The following is a 19,472-nucleotide window of genomic DNA, read 5'->3' as shown; positions in this document are numbered from 1 at the left end:
TTAATTTAAAAAACACACAAAAAAATCTATATTGATTATTAACATTCACCATTAACACTGTGTGGAAATAAACTTTCTGGCTTATGAATTAAGGATAATTTTTATACTTTTTTTCTTTTTGGAGAGAAGATGAGAATTTTTCCATAATAGATTCCAAACATAGAAAAGTTATAGGTTGCCAAAACTGACTCAAATGTTAAAATTCTTGAGCAATTTTCCCCTACTCTGGATTGAGATTCAGCACTCAATTCTGATTATGATTATGGATGGCTTTCTGGTATTACCTCTATGCTTAGATACTACTATTAGTACAGGGCAGGAAATGGCATTTAAATAAGAATATTTCTTTGATGTGTATTAAAACTACAAATAGAAATAATGTCTTCATTTATATTTATTTCTAGCATTATGTACACGCGTTTTTGAGACTTACATGTGCCTCCATATGGAGGACCGTTTAGTTATTTTTAAAACTATTTTGGAAGTTCTGTCAGTGTGAAGCTCGTCTTTGTGAACGAACTGGCCAGTGCTCATCTGCTTTTGGTGTGGTTAAGGGGTAGATTACTGTTTGAGTGCTGTATCCTCGCACACTCCTCACTGACACTGGTTTTGCTGATCCACTGTCCTGGGTAGTGGGCCTGAGAGGAGACTTTGGGTTGCTGAAATACTCTGTAACAGGTATTTTTGGCTTGTTTCTTCTTAGAAACAACTGGGTCTCAGCCCCTGAAATAGGAAAAAAAATGAATTAAGACTATAATTAAGAGACTGAATATAGCTCTTGCCTTGTTTTATTAGTGAGTGGTGTGGGGTCAACAATAGAACGAACATGAAGGTTAGAGATTCAAAATCACTCCAAAGTCATAACAATCTATCATTTGTACCACCTTCACCTTCAATGAGAGAATTGTGCTAACATACATGATCTGTTTTCTCACTCTTAGAGGTTATGGTGAGTGTTGTAGACTATTAGTTAAAGATGTGTTCTATTTATGCTGGGGAACATTTGTTTAATGATACAGAGATGTGTTGTATTCTTTTATGTTGCATTTGTTTAAATGTGAAGCTGTGTTGCTTTGCCTGCCTAAAACACCTAATTGGTCTAATCAAGATCTGAACAGCCAATAGCAAGGCAGGACAAAGAATAGGTGGGGCTGGCAGGCAGAGAGAATAAATAGGAGACATCTGGGAAGAAGAGGGGAACCTGGAGAAACAAGACAGATTTTGTATTTGAGATCTGTAGATATACATAACAATTGCTCTGTAATCATTAATGCGTTCTTGTTTTAATGCTGGGAGCTACAATCCTCCAGGGAGGCCACTGTTGGACTATTCAGGACCGATGTAGGCTTTCTAATGATGATTGAATCTCTCTGGTCTAAACTGCAGGCTGGTACTGAGCTTCTAACGGGGCCACGCTGGTTTTCAGCCGCCTCACAGGATACCTGTTTGTGACTGCTGCAATCATATTTTTTTTTCTGATTGGTATTCTTTATGGTAAAATCATTTAGGTCCATGACAGTTAAGCTGAGCAGGCTAAGCCAGGGAAGTTGCTGTCTCTGTGTGGGTCAGCGACCCTTTTCAGAGAATGGGTGTGACTACCTGCAGCCCCTAATGTCCAGCTGTGTTGCTTTTCAGTGCTTGGTCCCAAAGACAATGCTTTTTTTTTTTTTTGTCAGATTTATCATATGCAAAATTGAGCAGAAGGGCTTTAGAAGAGTGGGATTGAACACACCTTCACAGCTTCCCTTGACTTGGCTCTAGGGGCATCTGATGCCCTCTTCTGGCCTAGCAGTTGCAAGAGAAAACAAGAAAGTGTGAAGTCGGGGGCTGAAAGCCGCTCCTAAGCCTCACAGATTGTCCTTTGAAAGCTAAGATCCTTAGCACCCGTGTCCCTAAGTAGTTAGTACCTACTGATTTCCTTATACCGTCTGCAGTCACCACAAACTGTACTTACCTTGTGAGACCGCCCTATTGCCTTCAGATCCTTGACTTGACGTTCTAAATCAATTGGAGAAAGAAAAAGAATTTGAGAGATAGCAACAGACTATAGTGTCAGCAAGCTATTGGTGTCTAAAACACGCTGTTCCAACCCTGGTTTGAGTTATGTACCAATGACTACTTTTGCGGGCCTATAATAAGCCACTAACTAAGAGGAAGTTGTCAGCTCTTACCAGGCCTTACTTTCTGACTTCACAGAAACTTAACGGGGTAGACAGTTAAAATGTATACTTTTAAAAGTGGCATTGTTTTTTTTTTTTATCATATTATTTCTGTGACTTGACATTTAATCCAACCTTTTATTTTAAACCAACAGAATTTTCTCCCCCAGCCTAACACACATTTCTTCAACATGTTATACATAAATAAATATATGTGTGTTTCTTTTGTTTGTTTGTTTGTTTTTCTTTGGATACAGGTTCTTGCTATCTTGTTCAGGCTAGCTTTATATTTTAAACTTTCAAACTCTTGCTCTAGTCTCCTCGGCACTGAGATTACAGGTGTTTACTTGGTGCCGGAAAATTGTCTGTATTCTGTCAATCATGTTATAAATAAACGCTGATTGGCCAGGCAGGAAATATAGGCGGGAAAACCAGACAGGTTAAGAAATGCTGCTCTTAAAACAATTCCCAAATGGCTTAGTGATTATTTTCTCTCTGAAACTTTCCAGGAATATAGCAATGAAAATCAGTTGAAGTGATTTTATTTTTATCTTCATTGCTTTACATTTAAATCCATGCCTATATAATACTAGCATTTAATAAAATATACAAAGTATGTGTAATGCTAATAATAGTTTCAGACTTTTATGGTTTACATGCTTAAAGGTTTTTAAAGCTCTTGGAGCTAGAAAGATGGCTCAGTGGTTAAGAAAGCTTATAGTTTTATAGAGGACCCAAGTTTGGCTTTCAACACCAAGAGGCTCACAACTTCGCTTGACTTGGCTATAGGGCCATCTGATGCCCTCTTCTGGCCTCTCTGGGTACTGCACTTGTACACACACACACACACACACACAATTTTAAAATAACCTTTAGAAACCCCTTTAAAGCTTTATATTTTCTTAGATCTCTAGATATACTTTACCATTAGAGGAAAGGGAATTTTTTCAGAAGAGAAAGGTTATTAGCTATAGAACATACCCTCTGCCAAAACGAAACTGAGAACAACTTTGTTATTATGTGTGAAAATGAAAGAAAACAATTACATATGTGTGGTCTCTTAGTAGGTAGAGTTGAGACTTAAAACCTCAGCATGATTAGCAGTTGAAAGCTAAAACAAGAAAGTGTGACATCTTTCTGTACAGAGGTACTCGGGGTGACCTCCACGTTTAATCACCTGAATGGCTGGTGTCCATCTCTAAGTCTGGTCAGCACTTTGGATTTTGCAGGCATATTTTGCATCGATTTGGCTGTGGTGGGTTTTACAGTTATGGATTGCTTCCTGAGCTCTGCCATTGGTTCTGCTGGGGTATTTCTTCCATGCTGACTCAACAAGTTAATCTCAGATAGTTCAGAATGAACCAAAGCTGATACCCACTCCTTTTCTGATTGGGGGAAAAGAGGTTGGAGAGCATGAAAGCTGCTATTGTTGGATTGACCAGACGTGCAGGGTTTGTCCCCTCTTAGGTCAGTAATGGGTTCATTATTGCACCGTTGTACATTTATGTAACTTCAGTTCATTCTTTTTCACTCCCCTCTCCCCTCCCATCCCTCCTGCCTACTTCTTGCTGGTCCACTGTGTACTATGCATGGATGCTCTTGCTTCCACCCCCCCCCAAACACAAATATACACACTTACCTGAGTAATAACATCTTTTGTAAATGTGTGTAATTTATTAAATGTCGCATTCTCTTAAAAGCCCCCTCCATAGAAAATTGCCCCTAAGCATTTTGTAATTAAAAAGTACTTTTGAACTCTATGGCAAGCTACTATTTTTCCAAAATGCCTCCCATTCTCAGAGAGTGCTCCACACAACGACATCACCTGTCAGCATCCCCTGGGAACATGTTCAAAAGGCAGATTCTTGAGGCCTGGGTAGGAGGTTTTGGCTCAGTCTGATGATCAGCTAGTTTAAGAAGAGCTGATGTGTGCTGTATGGATTGCCCTGGTATCGGTATTTTAATGACACATACCAGGGACATCCCAAGAGATAACAGGCATTAGCTAAGATTAAATCATTATAATTATTAGGATTTGAAACATGGAAGGCCATGCTGCCGTCATTCACACCAAAGGCAAAAAGCAAGCCTATGTTCAGATTTCACAGTAGTCCAGAAATGTTCATGGAGAGTCCTGGGATATGAATCATGGAGGAGATGCAGAAACCAGCCTTAGCTGAGAAGTCATATGCTGTGGGATACGCTCTTCTACATAGTAAAGATTTGTCACTCGTGTTGGTTTAATAAAATGCTGATTGACCAGTAACCAGGCAGGAAGTATAGGTGGGGCAACAGGACAAAGAATTCTGGGAAGAGGAAAGGCAGAGAGTCAGTCACCAGCCAGACACAGAGGAAGTGAGATGACTCTGAGAAAAGGTACCAAGCCATGTGGTTAAACACAGACAAGAATTATGGGTTAATTTAGGTTGTAAAAGATAGTTAATAATAATCCTAAGCTAATAAGCCAAACAGTTTATAATTAATACAAGCCTCTGTGACCAGGTGTGTTGAAATACGGAGCGGCGGGCTGTGTCCCGCCATCCAGCTAGCTTTACCCGAAATAATTACACGGAAACTGTATTCTTTTAAACACTGCCTGACCCATTAGTTTCAATTTCTTATTGGCTAGCTTTTACATATTGATCTAACCCATTTCTATTAATCTGTGTAGCCCACGAGCTGGCTTACCAGGAATGATCTTAACCTGCGTCTGTCTGGAGTGGGAGAATCACAGCGACTCCCTGACTCAGCTTCTTTCTCCCAGCATTCCGTTCTGTTTACTCCGCCTACCTAAGGGTTGGCCTATCAAATGGGTCTAGGCAGTTTCTTTATTAATAAGAAATTACTCCCACATCATTTCCCCTTTTTTTGTTTAAACAAAAAAGAAAGGCTTTAACTTTAACATAGTAAAATTACATATAGCAAAACAGTTATCAAGCAAGAATTACAGTTACAATATTTATATCTATTTTATCTTTTATCATAACTAAGGAAAACTATAACTATCTATTCATTCTTCAATTCCATCAAAGACTCCAGAAGGATATAATACTACCTAAGTAAACAAGAAATAAGAAAACTCTAGAAATGACAGAGACATCTTGCTGCCTGGACAGTCACCCAAAGTTCTTTTGTATGGTTGGGGCATCCATCTTCAGTCTTCAGGCCCATAGTATCCAGCAGACATTTCCATGAAGCAGGAAATTTTAAAGACAGTTCAGTCACTATCTGCTGTGTCCTGCAGAATATCTCGCAGACTCTTTCATGAGTCATGAACCCCAAAAGACCGTCTCACCTTTAGGCAAGTTCAGCAGTCCTCTCTCTGCGGGTTCTCTGTGTCCATTTTATGCAACAGTCCAGGCAAGAGCAGTTTCTTGCCCAAATGGTTATCCAACTCCATAAGGATCCTCTTCGATGCCCATCTTCCTCTCGAAGTAGATTGGTGCCACCAGGAGCAGATATGTCTCATTGTCATGAAAAGTCCTAAGTTATTAAAACATTAAATGCCATATTCTGCAGTCTTTGAAAGATATGAAGAATGTCTATCTAACTGAAACGTATCTCTATATATCTAGAAAATCTAACTAACATGACTACAAGATTGACTATTATTGATGATTAACCATTAACCTATATTTCTTAATTATACATTACATTTTTAAATGAACTACACAATCACAATACCTTAATCAAGATCAGAAATACATATACATATAACAAAATTGACTGTAAAATCCACACCAATGCAAATTACTCATACCTATATCATTTCCCCCTTTAAATGTAAAAGAACATTTACAAACAATATTTTGGGAACATGGGCGCAGTTTTTTCTCTCCAAACTGCTTCCTGCTGAATGGGGGCGCTGTTAATCAGATCATTTAGGGTGTAACCTGTGTGCCAGGTTTATCTCAGTTGCCAGTTGAGTGAAGTAATTTTTTGAGGGTGTTCACAGGAACTTTTCGGGAGGTCGTGGTCTATCATACCATATCGGGATAGATGCAATCCACAGGGTCTGGTCCTCTGTGAAAACAAAAGAAGACCCTTTCCAAAGCATCATATCCTTAGACCCAAATTCTGAAGTCATACCCTCATGATATCCGTTTTGGTTCCACTTGGCAGCCCATAGAATGAAATGTCTCTCTGTACTTAGCTCCTTCACAGTCAAAAATTTTAAAGAAAACACAATGTACATAATCCAGACTCTCTGTGAATTTTCCATTTTTACGTGGCTTATTTTTCTTTATTTCTTTTAATCTCTTAACTATCTGTACTCTGTCTCTTTAAAGACTTTACCTTTTTTTTTTAAACCATTAACTTTATTTTTTATATTCTTTTTCTTCTCTCTCTCAAGTCTATGTGCATTCATCCAACAGTGTGGTCTTTTATGTCTGAATCTGTTTTATTGTGAATCTATAACATTTTTTTACTATACAGGAACATTTCTTAAAATGTTAAGCAGTTCTTAAAAACTTAAGTTGCGCCATGTACAGGTAATACGGTACCGCCTGTGTCCTGCCCAGTTGAAACCTTAAATGTGCTGTTTTTATGGTAATTACGGTAGTTCCTGCCTGAGACCAGCACAGTTCAGCATGGCAGAGCTGAGCCAAGTCGCTCCTGCCTCAGAGCCATTTGGTGCCCCTGAGCCACACACAGTTCCAGGCACACAGCAGTCCACATTGCCATCAAGCAAGCCGTAGAGCTTTATTCCAAATGCTCCATTCAAAAGCTCTGTCTCCCACAGGAGCCAGACAGAGATCGTAATGGCGGCACAGCCCAGAAAGCCGGCATTTTAAAACAGCCAGTTTTTTCCTGCTGCTGAGTCAGGACAATTTCTTTGCGGCACGCAACCCACAAACAGCAAAAAGCTGTCTTAAATTCTCTCTCTCTCCTTTTTAAGCCCTCTCAGGTTTTACGTGGAGTTTATTAGCACGTTGGGTGCCACTCTGTTGAAATATGGAGTGGCGGGCTGTGTCCCGCCATCCAGCTAGCTTTACCCGAAATAATTACACGGAAACTGTATTCTTTTAAACACTGCCTGACCCATTAGTTTCAATTTCTTATTGGCTAGCTTTTACATATTGATCTAACCCATTTCTATTAATCTGTGTAGCCCACGAGCTGGCTTACCAGGAATGATCTTAACCTGCGTCTGTCTGGAGTGGGAGAATCATGGCGACTCCCTGACTCAGCTTCTTTCTCCCAGCATTCCGTTCTGTTTACTCCGCCTACCTAAGGGTTGGCCTATCAAATGGGTCTAGGCAGTTTCTTTATTAATAAGAAATTACTCCCACATCACAGGTGGGACAGAAATGGTGCCCAAACATTTGGCAAGAATTTCCACATAAAGCCTGAGAAAGCTTAAAAAATAGAAAGATTCTGGGCAGACAAGAACAGAGTCAAGTGCAGCTTCTTGGTAACTGTCTTTACTCCCATGGGCTCTGTTTGCTGGCAGCAAGCAGAGGTGTGGCTCCTTTAAGAGAAGCTTCCTGACTCAGTGTTAGCAGCAAGAACTCATAGCTCTTTAAAGAGGCGCTGCCACCAAACACTTAAATGGTGTTTATGAGCAGCCAGCAGCATGCTTCTTGGTGGTGGCATGGACCTAGAAACTCAGCAGAGTTGTGGCAATAAACAAGTTCCTGCCAATACTTCTGTCATGAAGCTAGACTCTCAGGAAGCCAAAGAATGGGCAGAGTCAGTTACCAAAGCTGCAGTTTTAATCCTAGCCATTCTGTTTAGTTTCATGTGGTCAGAAAAGATACAGTTATACAGTAAAGATAGATTTGAACAACGACAAAAACCCTCCTCTAAATGGTTTACAGTGTGTTTAAAAATATGTAGGCTTTGGAGAGAAAAGAAAAAGGATAAAGTCCTTAAAAAAGAAATAGAGTAAGAAAAAAAAGCTATGTAAAGATTGAAAATACACAGAGTCTGGATACTGTATGTTCGTGTGTTGTCTTTGAATTGTTTGACTACTGAGGAAAGAGTAACAGCTGCTAAAAGACATTTAATTATAAATGCTGCTAGATTAATCTAATCTATATACTTTAAAAATGCCTTGACTTTAAAATTTAAGTCAAAAGATATGTTACTTTGGAGAAGAGGTTTTGCTTTTGTTTTCATAGGAAATGAGAGGCTATCGATTCATTCTTGCTTAAGAAAAATAAGGTTTGATCAAGGAAGACTCCCCTGAAATATCTCTAATAGGAATGGATAGCCCAGATGACCCAACATTTTAGAGCACCTTTGTTGCAGTTTCCTCTGAGTTCTACATCCAGAACAGTCTCAAGACTGCTGACTGAGATGAACAATCCTCACAGAATACTCCAGACAGGACTTTACCGTATCCCAGATTTTCTTTGGGTCCCCATAAGATTATCAGTGCCCCCAATCAGCAGGAAGTAACCTAGAAAAATGCACCCACATTCCCCAAAAATTGATTATGGATGTTTGTCTTTGCTTAGAGTGTTGGTTAAAGCTTGTGAGTGGAGACTGTTTGTTTGTTTTCCAGTTGCCCAGATCCAAATAATAACACAAAAACTGTATCAATTACAGTTTGGCCAATAGCTTAAGCATATTTTTTAGCTAACTCTTACATCTTAAATTACCCCATAATTCTTGTCTATGCTAACCACGTGGCTTGATGCCTTTTCTCAGTGAGGCATTCTCATCTTGCTTCCTCTACATCTGGGTGGTGGCTGCAGAATGAGCCTTTCCTTGTCCCAGAATTTTCCTATTCTAGTCGCCCTGCCTATACTTCTTACCTGGCTACTGGCCAACCAGTGTTTTATTAAACCAGTAAAAGTGACAAATCTTTACAGGGTATAAGACTATTGTCCCACAGTACACGTTGTTATGGATAATGGTCAGGAAGAAAAAAGACTAAACAAGGAGATTAGAATCAGAGTTCTTATTTTGAAAAAAAAAGTGGGGAAATGCTGTGAGATAATGTTCTTTTTTTTGAGATAATGTTCTCGTACACTGTAAAGATTCGTCACTCATATTAGTTTAATAAAACACTGACTGGCCAGTAGCCAGACAGTATAGGTGGGACGACCAGACTAGGACAATTCTGGGAAGAGGGAACACAGAGAGTCAGTCACCAGTCAGACACAGAGGAAACAATTTGAGAATGTCTTACTGAGAAAAGGTACCAAGTCACATGGCTAAACACAGGCAAGAATTATGGATTAATTTAACTTGTAAGAAATAGTAATAAGCCTGAGCTAACAGGTCAAACAGTATATAATTAATACAAGCCTCAGTGTGTTTCTTTGGGACTGAATGGCTGTGGTACCACTTGGGACAGAAACTTCCATCTGCATACATGTTTCCTATTTTTGTACTAAGTTTAGTTTGAGATACACTAATTGTTTGATTATCCAATTGCCCAACATAAATGCAGGTAGGTATACAGGCTTACAGGGACTCTGGGGAAATAATTTTGCCATATTCATTTGCAAACCTCAAGCATGAGTCTTCAGTTTGTCACATTCATCAGGTCAGAGCCTGCAAATGCTCATTTTAACCTTACCTTTGGAACTTGCATGAAGCAACCACTGCAGAACTTCTGCCAGAGAATCAGTATGTAAAATGTCACAGAGCTTTGACAGGATCTGCCAGGGAACACAAAATTAGGAAATAAATGGCACCAGGCTCGTAAGATTTCCTTCTCTTTCTGTAGAATTTCATCTTCCCAAATGTCACTCTAGGTACATGATACTTGGGTCTGTTGGGCTCTAGTTTGAGAACTCCATTTCCAACAGCACCAAGGGGAGTCTGTGAAAACATTGCCAGTCCAAGTGGTGTTTGCTGTTTGTCAAGCCATGGTTTTTAATAAACCATTCTCTTACTTTTATCTCCTGGTCCAGATAGTTTGGTATGCTCACAGTGTTTTCATTCCCATCCATCTTGGTGTTCACTGCTGAGGACAGTGAGCCAGCAGCAGAGCACATCCGTGGAGCCAGTAGTGGCTTTTTGGCTTTAAATTCATCCTATATCGAAGAGACAGTATGATTGGCATGCATTTTTGCACTTGTAATTTCTATATAAATTAACGAGAAGCACTTAACTTTGCTTACATTTTAAAATTACATTTATTTGGCTCTCTCTTTGTGAGTGTGTGTGTGTGTGTGTGTGTGTGTGTGTGTATAAAAGCAAAAACAATGTTAATAATTTTGAGTGTCCTTTAAACTCTACCAAACATTTGTGTCCAGAGACAAAGCTGATAGTGACATATTATTGACTTTGGTTGAAATCATTAAATCCCTTGATGAAACTCAAGATAATAATTTAAACAGTGAACATGAAATGCTTTTGCTTATGGTCGTTCCAGGCAGCAGTCAGCTCTGACCACATGAAATTTGTGCTGCACTGGGAAGAGTCATTTTACCACCAGAGGGCAGGGAGAAGATTCATGCTTTTTCTTAAAGAGGCTTAGTTCTGTGAGCTGTACAATGTTATCCTCTTTATTAGCTGAATAGGAAATAAAAAAGCCGGTTGTGGGGTGGGCTGGAAACACAGTCCGCAGTGTAAGCAATGGCAACAACAAAAAAGCATGGGAACTTTGAGTCCAAAGTGCTACCAGCAGCCTTGGGTCTCAGTGCTTGCTCCAGGAAAGACTTTCCAACCTCCCTCAGCTGTGCCCAGTATTGACCAACACACCAGGCTAGTGAGGAAACGAGTTGGCTGGACTTGGCCAGAGTGACAGAAGAGCTCTTAGCTGTTGGCAGTCGCAAAAGCGAGGCTGTGTCAGATTCAGACCCATTGTTTATGAAAGCTTCTCCTGCGTACACTACTGCTGCCCTCCAATTCTCTCACTGAACATAACTGAAATATCTGGTGGGAATTTTAAAGAATGAAAAACTCAGAAGGTATACACAACAAGGAATTAACAGGTCAAAAGTAAGCAGGAAGTAAGAAACATAAGCTCATGAAATATAGTAGACATTTTTGCCTTGAGATCACTGTATGATAATGAAAAATAAAAACTTTTCTTTTTGACTACCTGAAACTGTCTGAAAGACAGATCTCAAAGCTCAGAGCACACTATGTTAATAACCTAAAAAAATCATAGTATCATCTCAAATGCTGAAAAATTGCTTGGCGAAATTCGCCCTCTACCTAATGGAAATAGAAGGAAGCCCCCTCAGTCATGTATGGGCATCCTAACAGAGAGAACCAACATGTACTTCAGACGGGCAGCCTGGATACTCTCTCTCATGAGCATCAAATGTAAGGCAAGGCAGTCGGCTCCCACTGTTTCTAGTTAACACTGCACCAGCGGTTTGGCCACCATAGTAAAACACAGCAGAGATGGGCAGCATACAAATTTGAAAACATAACAAAAAATTAGAATTTAAGCCTTGCCCAAAATAACATTTTTAAAAGAGATTTTGAAACAAAAAGGCAGGGTTCAGATTTAAAGAAAACATCTGTAAAACACTTGTAGTAAAGGATTCACATAGACTGTAGGAAGCTTTCATATCACAATCGCAAAGAGGTCAACAACTCAACTTCAAAGACAGGCAAGAGATCTGTACATCCACATCCCATAAAAGGTTACCTAAATGACCGGGAAGAAGATGGGACTGGTCATCTTCATCAGTTATGAGAAAAAGTCAAAACTAAAACCATGCAAGGAACACACTACTACACCCGGATCAACCTTGTGTGTCTGTGTTTGTTTGTTTTTTCTCTTTTCTCCTAATTTTCAATTTGTGTGCGTGTGTGTGTTTGAAGGCAGCAGTCAGGATTCAGCCTCCTTCATGCTAGCATGACAAAACACGAGTACACTTCATTTCTATTAGCTAAGAATGAAAACCAATCATTTACTTTCCAGGAGGAAGTGGAGAAAGGGAACTCTGCCAGGTACTAAGGAAATGGAAAAAAAGAAAGCAACTTCCTTTAAAATGTTGACACTAAACCAATGTTAAGAGTCAGCTATTGTATTTGTGGGGACTGACCAGGAAGTACACCAAGACTTGTGTGTTCATCTTAGCTTTGTGAAAATGTGGACATGGCCTAGATGCCCTTCAACATGAGCCTGGGTTCATGGCAGTGAGACAAGCAAGCCCTGAGTCACTTGGCATTCAGAAGAATCAACATAGCAAAGGAGTGGATCTGAGAATAATCTTGCTGAGTGAAACCAGATTTTGAAAGAAACTTGTATGTGGCCTCATTGACATAAAATTTAAAAGTCTGTGCCACCATCGTCATTTGTTTTTGGTAGGGTGGGGCTCCCAGGGAAACCCTTGGAGCTGCTTACTCCTGACTCGGTTCTACTTTGCCAGTGGGTGTAGATGTCCTTGTCAAAATCCATCTAATTGTGCCTTTGGGATATAAACATCCTATATCATAAAGCTATACGTTAATAAAGCTGTAGAAATATTGTGAAAGAGACTTCTCAGAAGGATTGTAAAGCAGAGGTCTATTAGAAGTCAGTCAGCTGCAGACACCATTGATTACAAGTCAGTTAGTCAGCTGTAGGCAGCGTTGATTAGAAGTCGGTCAGCTAGCTGCAGACACCAATTGATTACAAGTCAGTTCGTCAGCTGTAGGCAGCGTTGATTAGAAGTCAGTCAGCTGCAGACACCATTGATTACAAGTCAGTTCGTCAGCTGTAGGCAGCGTTGATTAGAAGTCGGTCAGCTAGCTGCAGACACCATTTCTTTACCTTCTTAATCACTAAGGGATTGTCGATGGAGGTTTTGAAGCATTCATTGGTAATTTTACATGGCTCTGAAAGAAATTAGGGAAATATTTAAATATCAAAGGAATTTCAATACATGCTTTAAGTATTAGTTGCTGAAATAAACTAGTCTATCCGAAGCTAAATTAAGATCATCTCAGGCCTATGTGTATATAAAAGGAAACTTGTGATGGAAAACTGTACTATAATAACATTATACAAGTGCATTTATGTTTTGAGAAAACTCTGGCTCTATTCCCAGAATGATAAGATGAAGACATATTGCAATCTAGCCTGCCTGCCTTCCTCCCTCCATTTCTTTCCCATCTCCCACCTCAGGCTCACACCACTACCCAGGCTGACCTGTGATACCCCTGACTCAGCTTCTCAAGTGAGTAAGACTGCGGGTCTCTTTCAGTGCCCTGGATAACCAGTTTAATTAATGCAATTGATTATATTATAAAAGTAGACTCTTACGGTATGTTTCTTATCCATGTGTCTGTCACTTCTGTTTAATAGACAGTTTGTGTGTTTTGTTTACCCTAAACACAGAAGATATGCACTGGGTTGGAATTGTATTTTTTATTTTATTTGTTTCTCAGCCCTAAAGTGGCATTTCATTTGTGTTTTAATAAGTAAAGCTCGCCCGAAAATCAGAGAGTAAAACAGCCTCACTGGTCAGCCTTACAGACCAGGCAGTGGTAACACACACCTTTAATCCCAGTAGCCACACTCGTTGCCATGGAAACTGGGCTGTGCATGCCTTTAATCCTAATGGTGCATGCCTTTAATCTCAGCCCTAGAGAGGATTATAAAACAGGAGGAGACAGCTCTCAGTCTCAGTCTCATTTTGAGATTCCTGGAGGCAGGATCACCATTTTCAGACTGAAGTCGAGGTAAGAGTCAGTGGCAGGCTGCTTGGCTTTCCTGGTCTTCAGGCTGAACCCCAGGATCTGTCTCTGAGTTTTTATTAATCATGCTTCAGCTTGACATCAACCACAGCTTCTCTCGGCGTCCTCTCTACTTAGTGTGTGTGTCCTCTTGAAGCCTTGCTCCTCTACCAAAGCCGTGGCTGTGCACCGTTTCTTCAGCACACAATCCCTGTAGTAGCTAAATTCACCAGTTCCGTCTGAAGGATTGTTACCTTCGGATAATGAACACAGCATTATGGCTGGTGACCATGTTCAGGTAATGAACCCAGTGTCATGACTGGTGACCACATCCAGTTAGTGTTCCCTTGCTGGGAAGAGAAACTAAGAAAGAATAAAGAGTGGTATAGGGAACTGAGCAAGGGGGGAACTGGGGTGCAAACATTAGTCTTGTGATCTGGAAATCAGTGACAGCCTGACTTAGCCAAGGGTCCCCCAGAAAGAGGCTCTTTAATGACAAATTGTCTAAATCACGTTGACCTGTGGACGGGTCTGTGAAGGAGACTAACTTGGTTGGTGTGGGAAGACCCAGCCTGAAAGTGGGAAGAACCCCTCCCTGGCTGGGTCACTGAACTCTCTCACAGTAAAAAAAACCGGCTAGCTGAGTACTAGCTATGCATTCTGTTTGCTCTTGACTGTGGATATCATGTGACCAGCTGTCTCAAGCCCTTGCTGCCTTGATTTCCCCGCAGTGATGGACTGTAACCAAGAATTGTGACCTAAAACAAACCCTTTCTTCCCTAAGCTGCTTTTGATCAGAGTATTTCATCATAGCAATAAAATGAAACCAGGACAGGAATTGGGACCAAGGGAGTGAGGTCATTACTTTCATAAAGCCCTGGGGTCTGGAGAGATGACAGCTAGAGTAAGAGACCTAGATGTCCCTGCAGAGGACCTGGGCTCAGTTCCAGAGGGCACTTGGTGGTTTACAACCATCTGTAATTCCAGTTCCAGAGGATTCGATGTCCTCTTTTAACCCCTTGTGGCACCAGGCACACATATGGTACCCACAACATGCATACAGGCCAAACATTCATACATATAAAACAAATATGAAAACAAAAGCTTAAACAGAGTTTTGTTGGAAGAATGTGGAAGCTTTTGATGTATTGATCTAGAAAAGCCATTGCATGCTGGAGACAGTTTGATGGGCCAATCCAGTGGGATCTTGGAAGACAGTAAGCACCTATTTATTTAATCAACTACTAAAGACTAGACATTGCATGCAGTGTGGACTGGAGGGAAAAATGAGAGGGTCATGAGCACAGAAGCCAATGCCATCAGGGCATAAACTTATGGAGGTTGACAGTCCTGTGGGAAAATGAACACACATTCCCATCCCCATTGTGTTTCCTGGACCCCCCTTTGGTCTGTTTCCTACCAGTGTTGGCTAGCCACTCACGGCTGATATCTCTTAGCAAGTTTGTTAGTAATTTTTATCACCACAAATCCAACAGAAGTGTATTAGAGGGGGACAGACTCATTTTGGCTCATGGTTTGAGGGTCTACAGTCCTTCTTTGTAGGGAAGGCTTGGCACTGGAGGGCGAGTGGAAATCAGGAGGCAGAGAGGATGGCTGCCTGTGCTCAGCTGGCTTCCTTCTTCTTTCCCTCTTTTTGTTCAGTCTGGGACCTCTAGCATGAGAGGTGACACCACCCACACTCCCTGCCCACCCACATTCTCCTCAACAGACCTCCAGGTGTCTCCATGCTGTTTTAAATCCAGTCAGGAGTTGACATTTGAAATCAGTTATCACACATACCTTTCTAATAATAATAGTACTTGCTAGTCATGTCCTTACTGAATTGTGGTTAACGGAACGTAAATTGTCTATAGTAAATAACCTATCTTATCAGTCACTGCAGCTATCTAAGCAATTGGAGTTTTTTTTTTCCCAATTATTTGCAAGAAGCCTAAGAACATATTCCATTTCTTTATAGGGACTCACCAGACTGAGGTCTTATAAGACCTTTGTTTCGGACTGGTGCCAGTCCTCCTGTGGGACTCTCCAGGATTGCAGTGCTGGGAGGGTTACCAGATTTGGCTAAAGGCATCTCGTTCCTCTCTAAGTGGCTAACCTGGCCAGGGTTCCACAGCATTCTAAGTGGGATTTCATCATCATTCACAGTGCAGATTGGGATGTTGTTCAAACCTGGAGGAATAAGGATAACCATTTATTCGTTTGCCGACAAGCCTGTCTGGACCACACCCCATGGTTCACTCCTAAAGCACTTAGAACTAGCCTTATTAAATCTGTGTGCAGCTACTTGGCAGAGCTGCACTAGAATGTGAGCCTCGTAGATGGGCGTCTTGCCCCTTTGTTTACTGCCTCTTGCTAGTACCTACTCCAGTGCCTGGCGGAAAGCTGGTGAGCTTTGCTGGTTGAACGAATGGCTGGATAACACAACCAAACATAAGGCTTTTATTTGTTTAAACACTTCACACTTTACTAACAATAACTTCCTAGATAGAAGTGAGAATTCTTTAAGACACTATCAGATGTTATCATTGTGTCTTAAATACTAGAATGGTGATTGGCTCAGGTACACAGTAAGGAATTACACAGCAAATTAAATATAGGCAAACTCACACAAATATATGTATTGAAACTCCTAGTTTCTCTTTTAATTAGGATTTTCAAAAGAAAGCATGGTTCATGTGTTGTGTATGTCGGAGGACTTCACAGGTGTTGTAATAAGGAGCGGTGGGGCTGCGTCCCCAGCACCCCGGCTGCCTGCTAGCTTATGCCTCAAAATAATTACACGGACATTGTATTTTTTTTTTAACACTGCTTGGCCCATTATATCTAGCCTCTTCTCGGCTAACTCTCGCACCTGGACTAGCCCATTTCTAATAAAGTGTGTAGCACCCCAAGGTGCGCTTACCAGGAAGATTCTAGCCTATGTCCATCCTGGGTCGGAGGTTCATCGCGTGTGCCTCAGAGAGCAGAGCAATCGAGTCTGACCCGGAGAGGGGAGCATGGCGTCTCTGAGCTCACTTCCTCTTCCTCCCAGCATTCTCTTCTGTTTACTCCACCCACCTATGTTCTAACCTATCAGGGCAAGCAGTTTCTTTATTTAATTAACCAATGACCTTCCTCCGTCACACAGGGGAGCAGACATCTCCTTCCTACCCTGTTTCCTTCTTATTATTGCTTTGCACTTTTCCATATTCACACACAAATGTGCACACCTGGTAATCTTGTACCAGACAGAAATAAAAGGAAAGAATTCAGATTCCAACCATCCAAGAGTTAGGTAAGAGTTAGCCAATAAGAAGCTAGAGATAATGGGCCAAGCAGTGATTTAATTAATATAGTTTCTGTGTGGTTATTTTGGGTCTGAGCTGCCGAGTGGCTGGAAGGACCAAGCGGCCCACCTTACAACACACCTTAAGCTCCCCAAATGACTTCCTAGGCTCTCAGTACCCCCGTCCCAACACAAGCAATCTATGGGCTAATGTCTGGCAGAGAAGGTACCCACAAATGTCTATAGGCACTAGGACCTGACTTCTTGTATCTTAGCCCTTGCTCTTACCAGTGACCAAATACTTTGAGTAAATATTACAGGTTGTGTATAGGGGCTAAAAATATTTGAGTAGCTGAAGTCCCATCACCTTTGATGTGGCAAACTCGTCTGGGATGAGGCGTGTGCCTGACTAGGAAGCATTTTTCATTTCTCGCCGTCACGTGGCTGCCCTTGCCCTCCGAGTGCTGAGAAGACGCTGGGGATTTGAGGACCGGGTTCATGACCTGTTGGTTTCCCTCTCCACAGGTGCAGCAGCGTTCTTGATTGACTTCACTCATGGATGGGCCAAAACCTTGAAATCACAGACCGATAATCACCCCGAGAAGACATCCTAGACATTCACTTGTCTATCAAATATGTTCCCATTTTTGTATTAAAACAACAAACAAATGAAGAGGAACAATGGGGGGGGGTCTGTTCTGCTGACAAAATCAAACTTTTATAAACTTTCCAGGCCTGAATAGAACATAAGGAAAAAAAAATCAAAGTACTTGTGAAAATGACCTATATTTTACTTTTTAATTGTATTTAAGATCATTGTTGTTTTATGAGCAAATATTTACATGGTTGTTGTTTCTTTTAATGAAGGAAATTTAAATTAGGCTTTTAAAATACTATATCTACAAAAGTGCTTTACATTAAGTTAGCTTTATATAAGGAACTTTCATATTGTACTTTTAAAAAACCTAAATTTTCAAATTTATACCATCCTCCAAACAGATAATGCCACCTAAGAAAGTAAAGATGAAGGAATGACACTATATATCCAGCTAGCAAGTTATATGACATTTACTAAATTGTTTGCAACACCCACTATATTAAATGTTCTTTTGATCATTAATTAACACCAATTCCATACCACAGGTCTAGCGCTTTAAAATGTTATGGTTCTTGATTAACTCACAACCAGATAAGGGGGAAAATCTGGATCCAGAATATATTAAAGAATTATTTAAACCTTCTGAAAATGACATACTGTTCTTGGAGCTGGAGAGAGGGCTCAGAGGTTAAAAGCACCAGCACCTTTTTCAGAGGACCAGGATTTGATTCCCAGCACTTACATGGTGGCTCAAAAGCACCTATAACTCCAGTCCCTGGAGTTCTGATGCCCCCTTCTGGACCCTTCAGGCACTGCATGCACATGGCACACAGAAATAAACCCAAGGAAAACACCCACACCCATAAAATAAATAAATAAATCAACACACCAATGCAACTTTAAATGACATGCTGCTCTTGAAATATAATAAAAACATTTTTCATAGCTATAGTATATTTTCTGTGCTCTGAGTAAACCTCAGAACAGGCATGGCAAAGAAACATTTCTATTCCCATTTTTTTTCTGGCCAGAATCAAGCCACCTTGTGCAGCTGTTACTCGGGCAGGAACACCACACTCCCACTCCCCTATCCCAGAACACACACCATGGCTGCCCCATGGCGCCTTTCCTTGCTGGATTAATTTCTCTGGGTACGCACTTTCTCCTAAAGGTGTCCTAACTCCTCTCTTTTAGTGGTTTTCATGGTCACCCCACCTTCTGTCACTTTCTCTTTTGCTCTTGAAATAATTTTCAGAGCCCCTCCCCCTCCCTATTTTTTGTTGTAATATCCCCTCCTCCCTGCTCCTTTAAATAGAATGTCTGTTTTCCCCACTATGATTTATTTTTATTTTTTAAAGATTTATTTATTTGATTGTTTGTTTATTTATTTATTTATTATACAACATTCTGCCTCCATGTATGCCCAAATGCCAGAAGAGGGCACCAGACCCCATTATAGATGGTTGTGAGCCACCATGTGGTTGCTGGGAATTGAACTCAGGACCTCTGGAAGAGCAGCCAGTGCTCTTAACCACTGAGCCATCTCTCCAGCACCCCCACCATGATTTAAATGCCAGATGGTCACATGGAAGATGTGGTCCCACCACAGGAGCACACATCTCAAATCATGGGAAAGCAAAATAAGTATAAAGCTGCCAACTGAACCTCAGTGAGGCTTGTTAAAGTGGCACCTGTGGGTCCTAAGTTCAATCAAGTTAGCATCAGCCACAGAGAATGTTCTGGAACTTAACCTCCTTTTAAATAATTTCTACTGAAATGAGATAATTTGTAAACATAAGAACATAAGGCATGTCATCAGACATGCCTTGATCGAACCTGATTTCTCATC

General features: G+C 40.8%; 1 protein-coding gene across 1 annotated transcript in view; it reads right to left on the bottom strand.

Moving 5' to 3' along the window:
• Positions 1–490: 490 nt before the first annotated feature.
• The window catches only part of CUNH4orf17 (chromosome unknown C4orf17 homolog), a 34,966-nt gene continuing 15,984 nt past the window's right edge, over positions 491–19,472 (bottom strand). Inside the window, exons 5-12 of the mRNA XM_041679318.1 lie at positions 17,393–17,596; positions 15,726–15,929; positions 12,835–12,899; positions 10,013–10,153; positions 9,694–9,775; positions 3,337–3,544; positions 1,955–1,998; positions 491–723 (exon numbers count right to left, since the gene is read on the bottom strand). Of these exons, the coding sequence (XP_041535252.1) occupies positions 491–723; positions 1,955–1,998; positions 3,337–3,544; positions 9,694–9,775; positions 10,013–10,153; positions 12,835–12,899; positions 15,726–15,929; positions 17,393–17,596 (1,181 nt within the window). The remainder of the gene's footprint in view (positions 724–1,954; positions 1,999–3,336; positions 3,545–9,693; positions 9,776–10,012; positions 10,154–12,834; positions 12,900–15,725; positions 15,930–17,392; positions 17,597–19,472) is intronic.

The sequence above is a fragment of the Microtus oregoni genome, unplaced genomic scaffold (genome assembly GCF_018167655.1).
Source record: "Microtus oregoni isolate MIOR12 unplaced genomic scaffold, Mior012 000000F_ref0000247, whole genome shotgun sequence".
Taxonomy (NCBI): Eukaryota; Metazoa; Chordata; class Mammalia; order Rodentia; family Cricetidae; genus Microtus; species Microtus oregoni.
The sequence above is the reverse complement of the archived record's forward strand: the minus strand, read 5'-3'. Positions and strand labels throughout refer to the sequence as shown.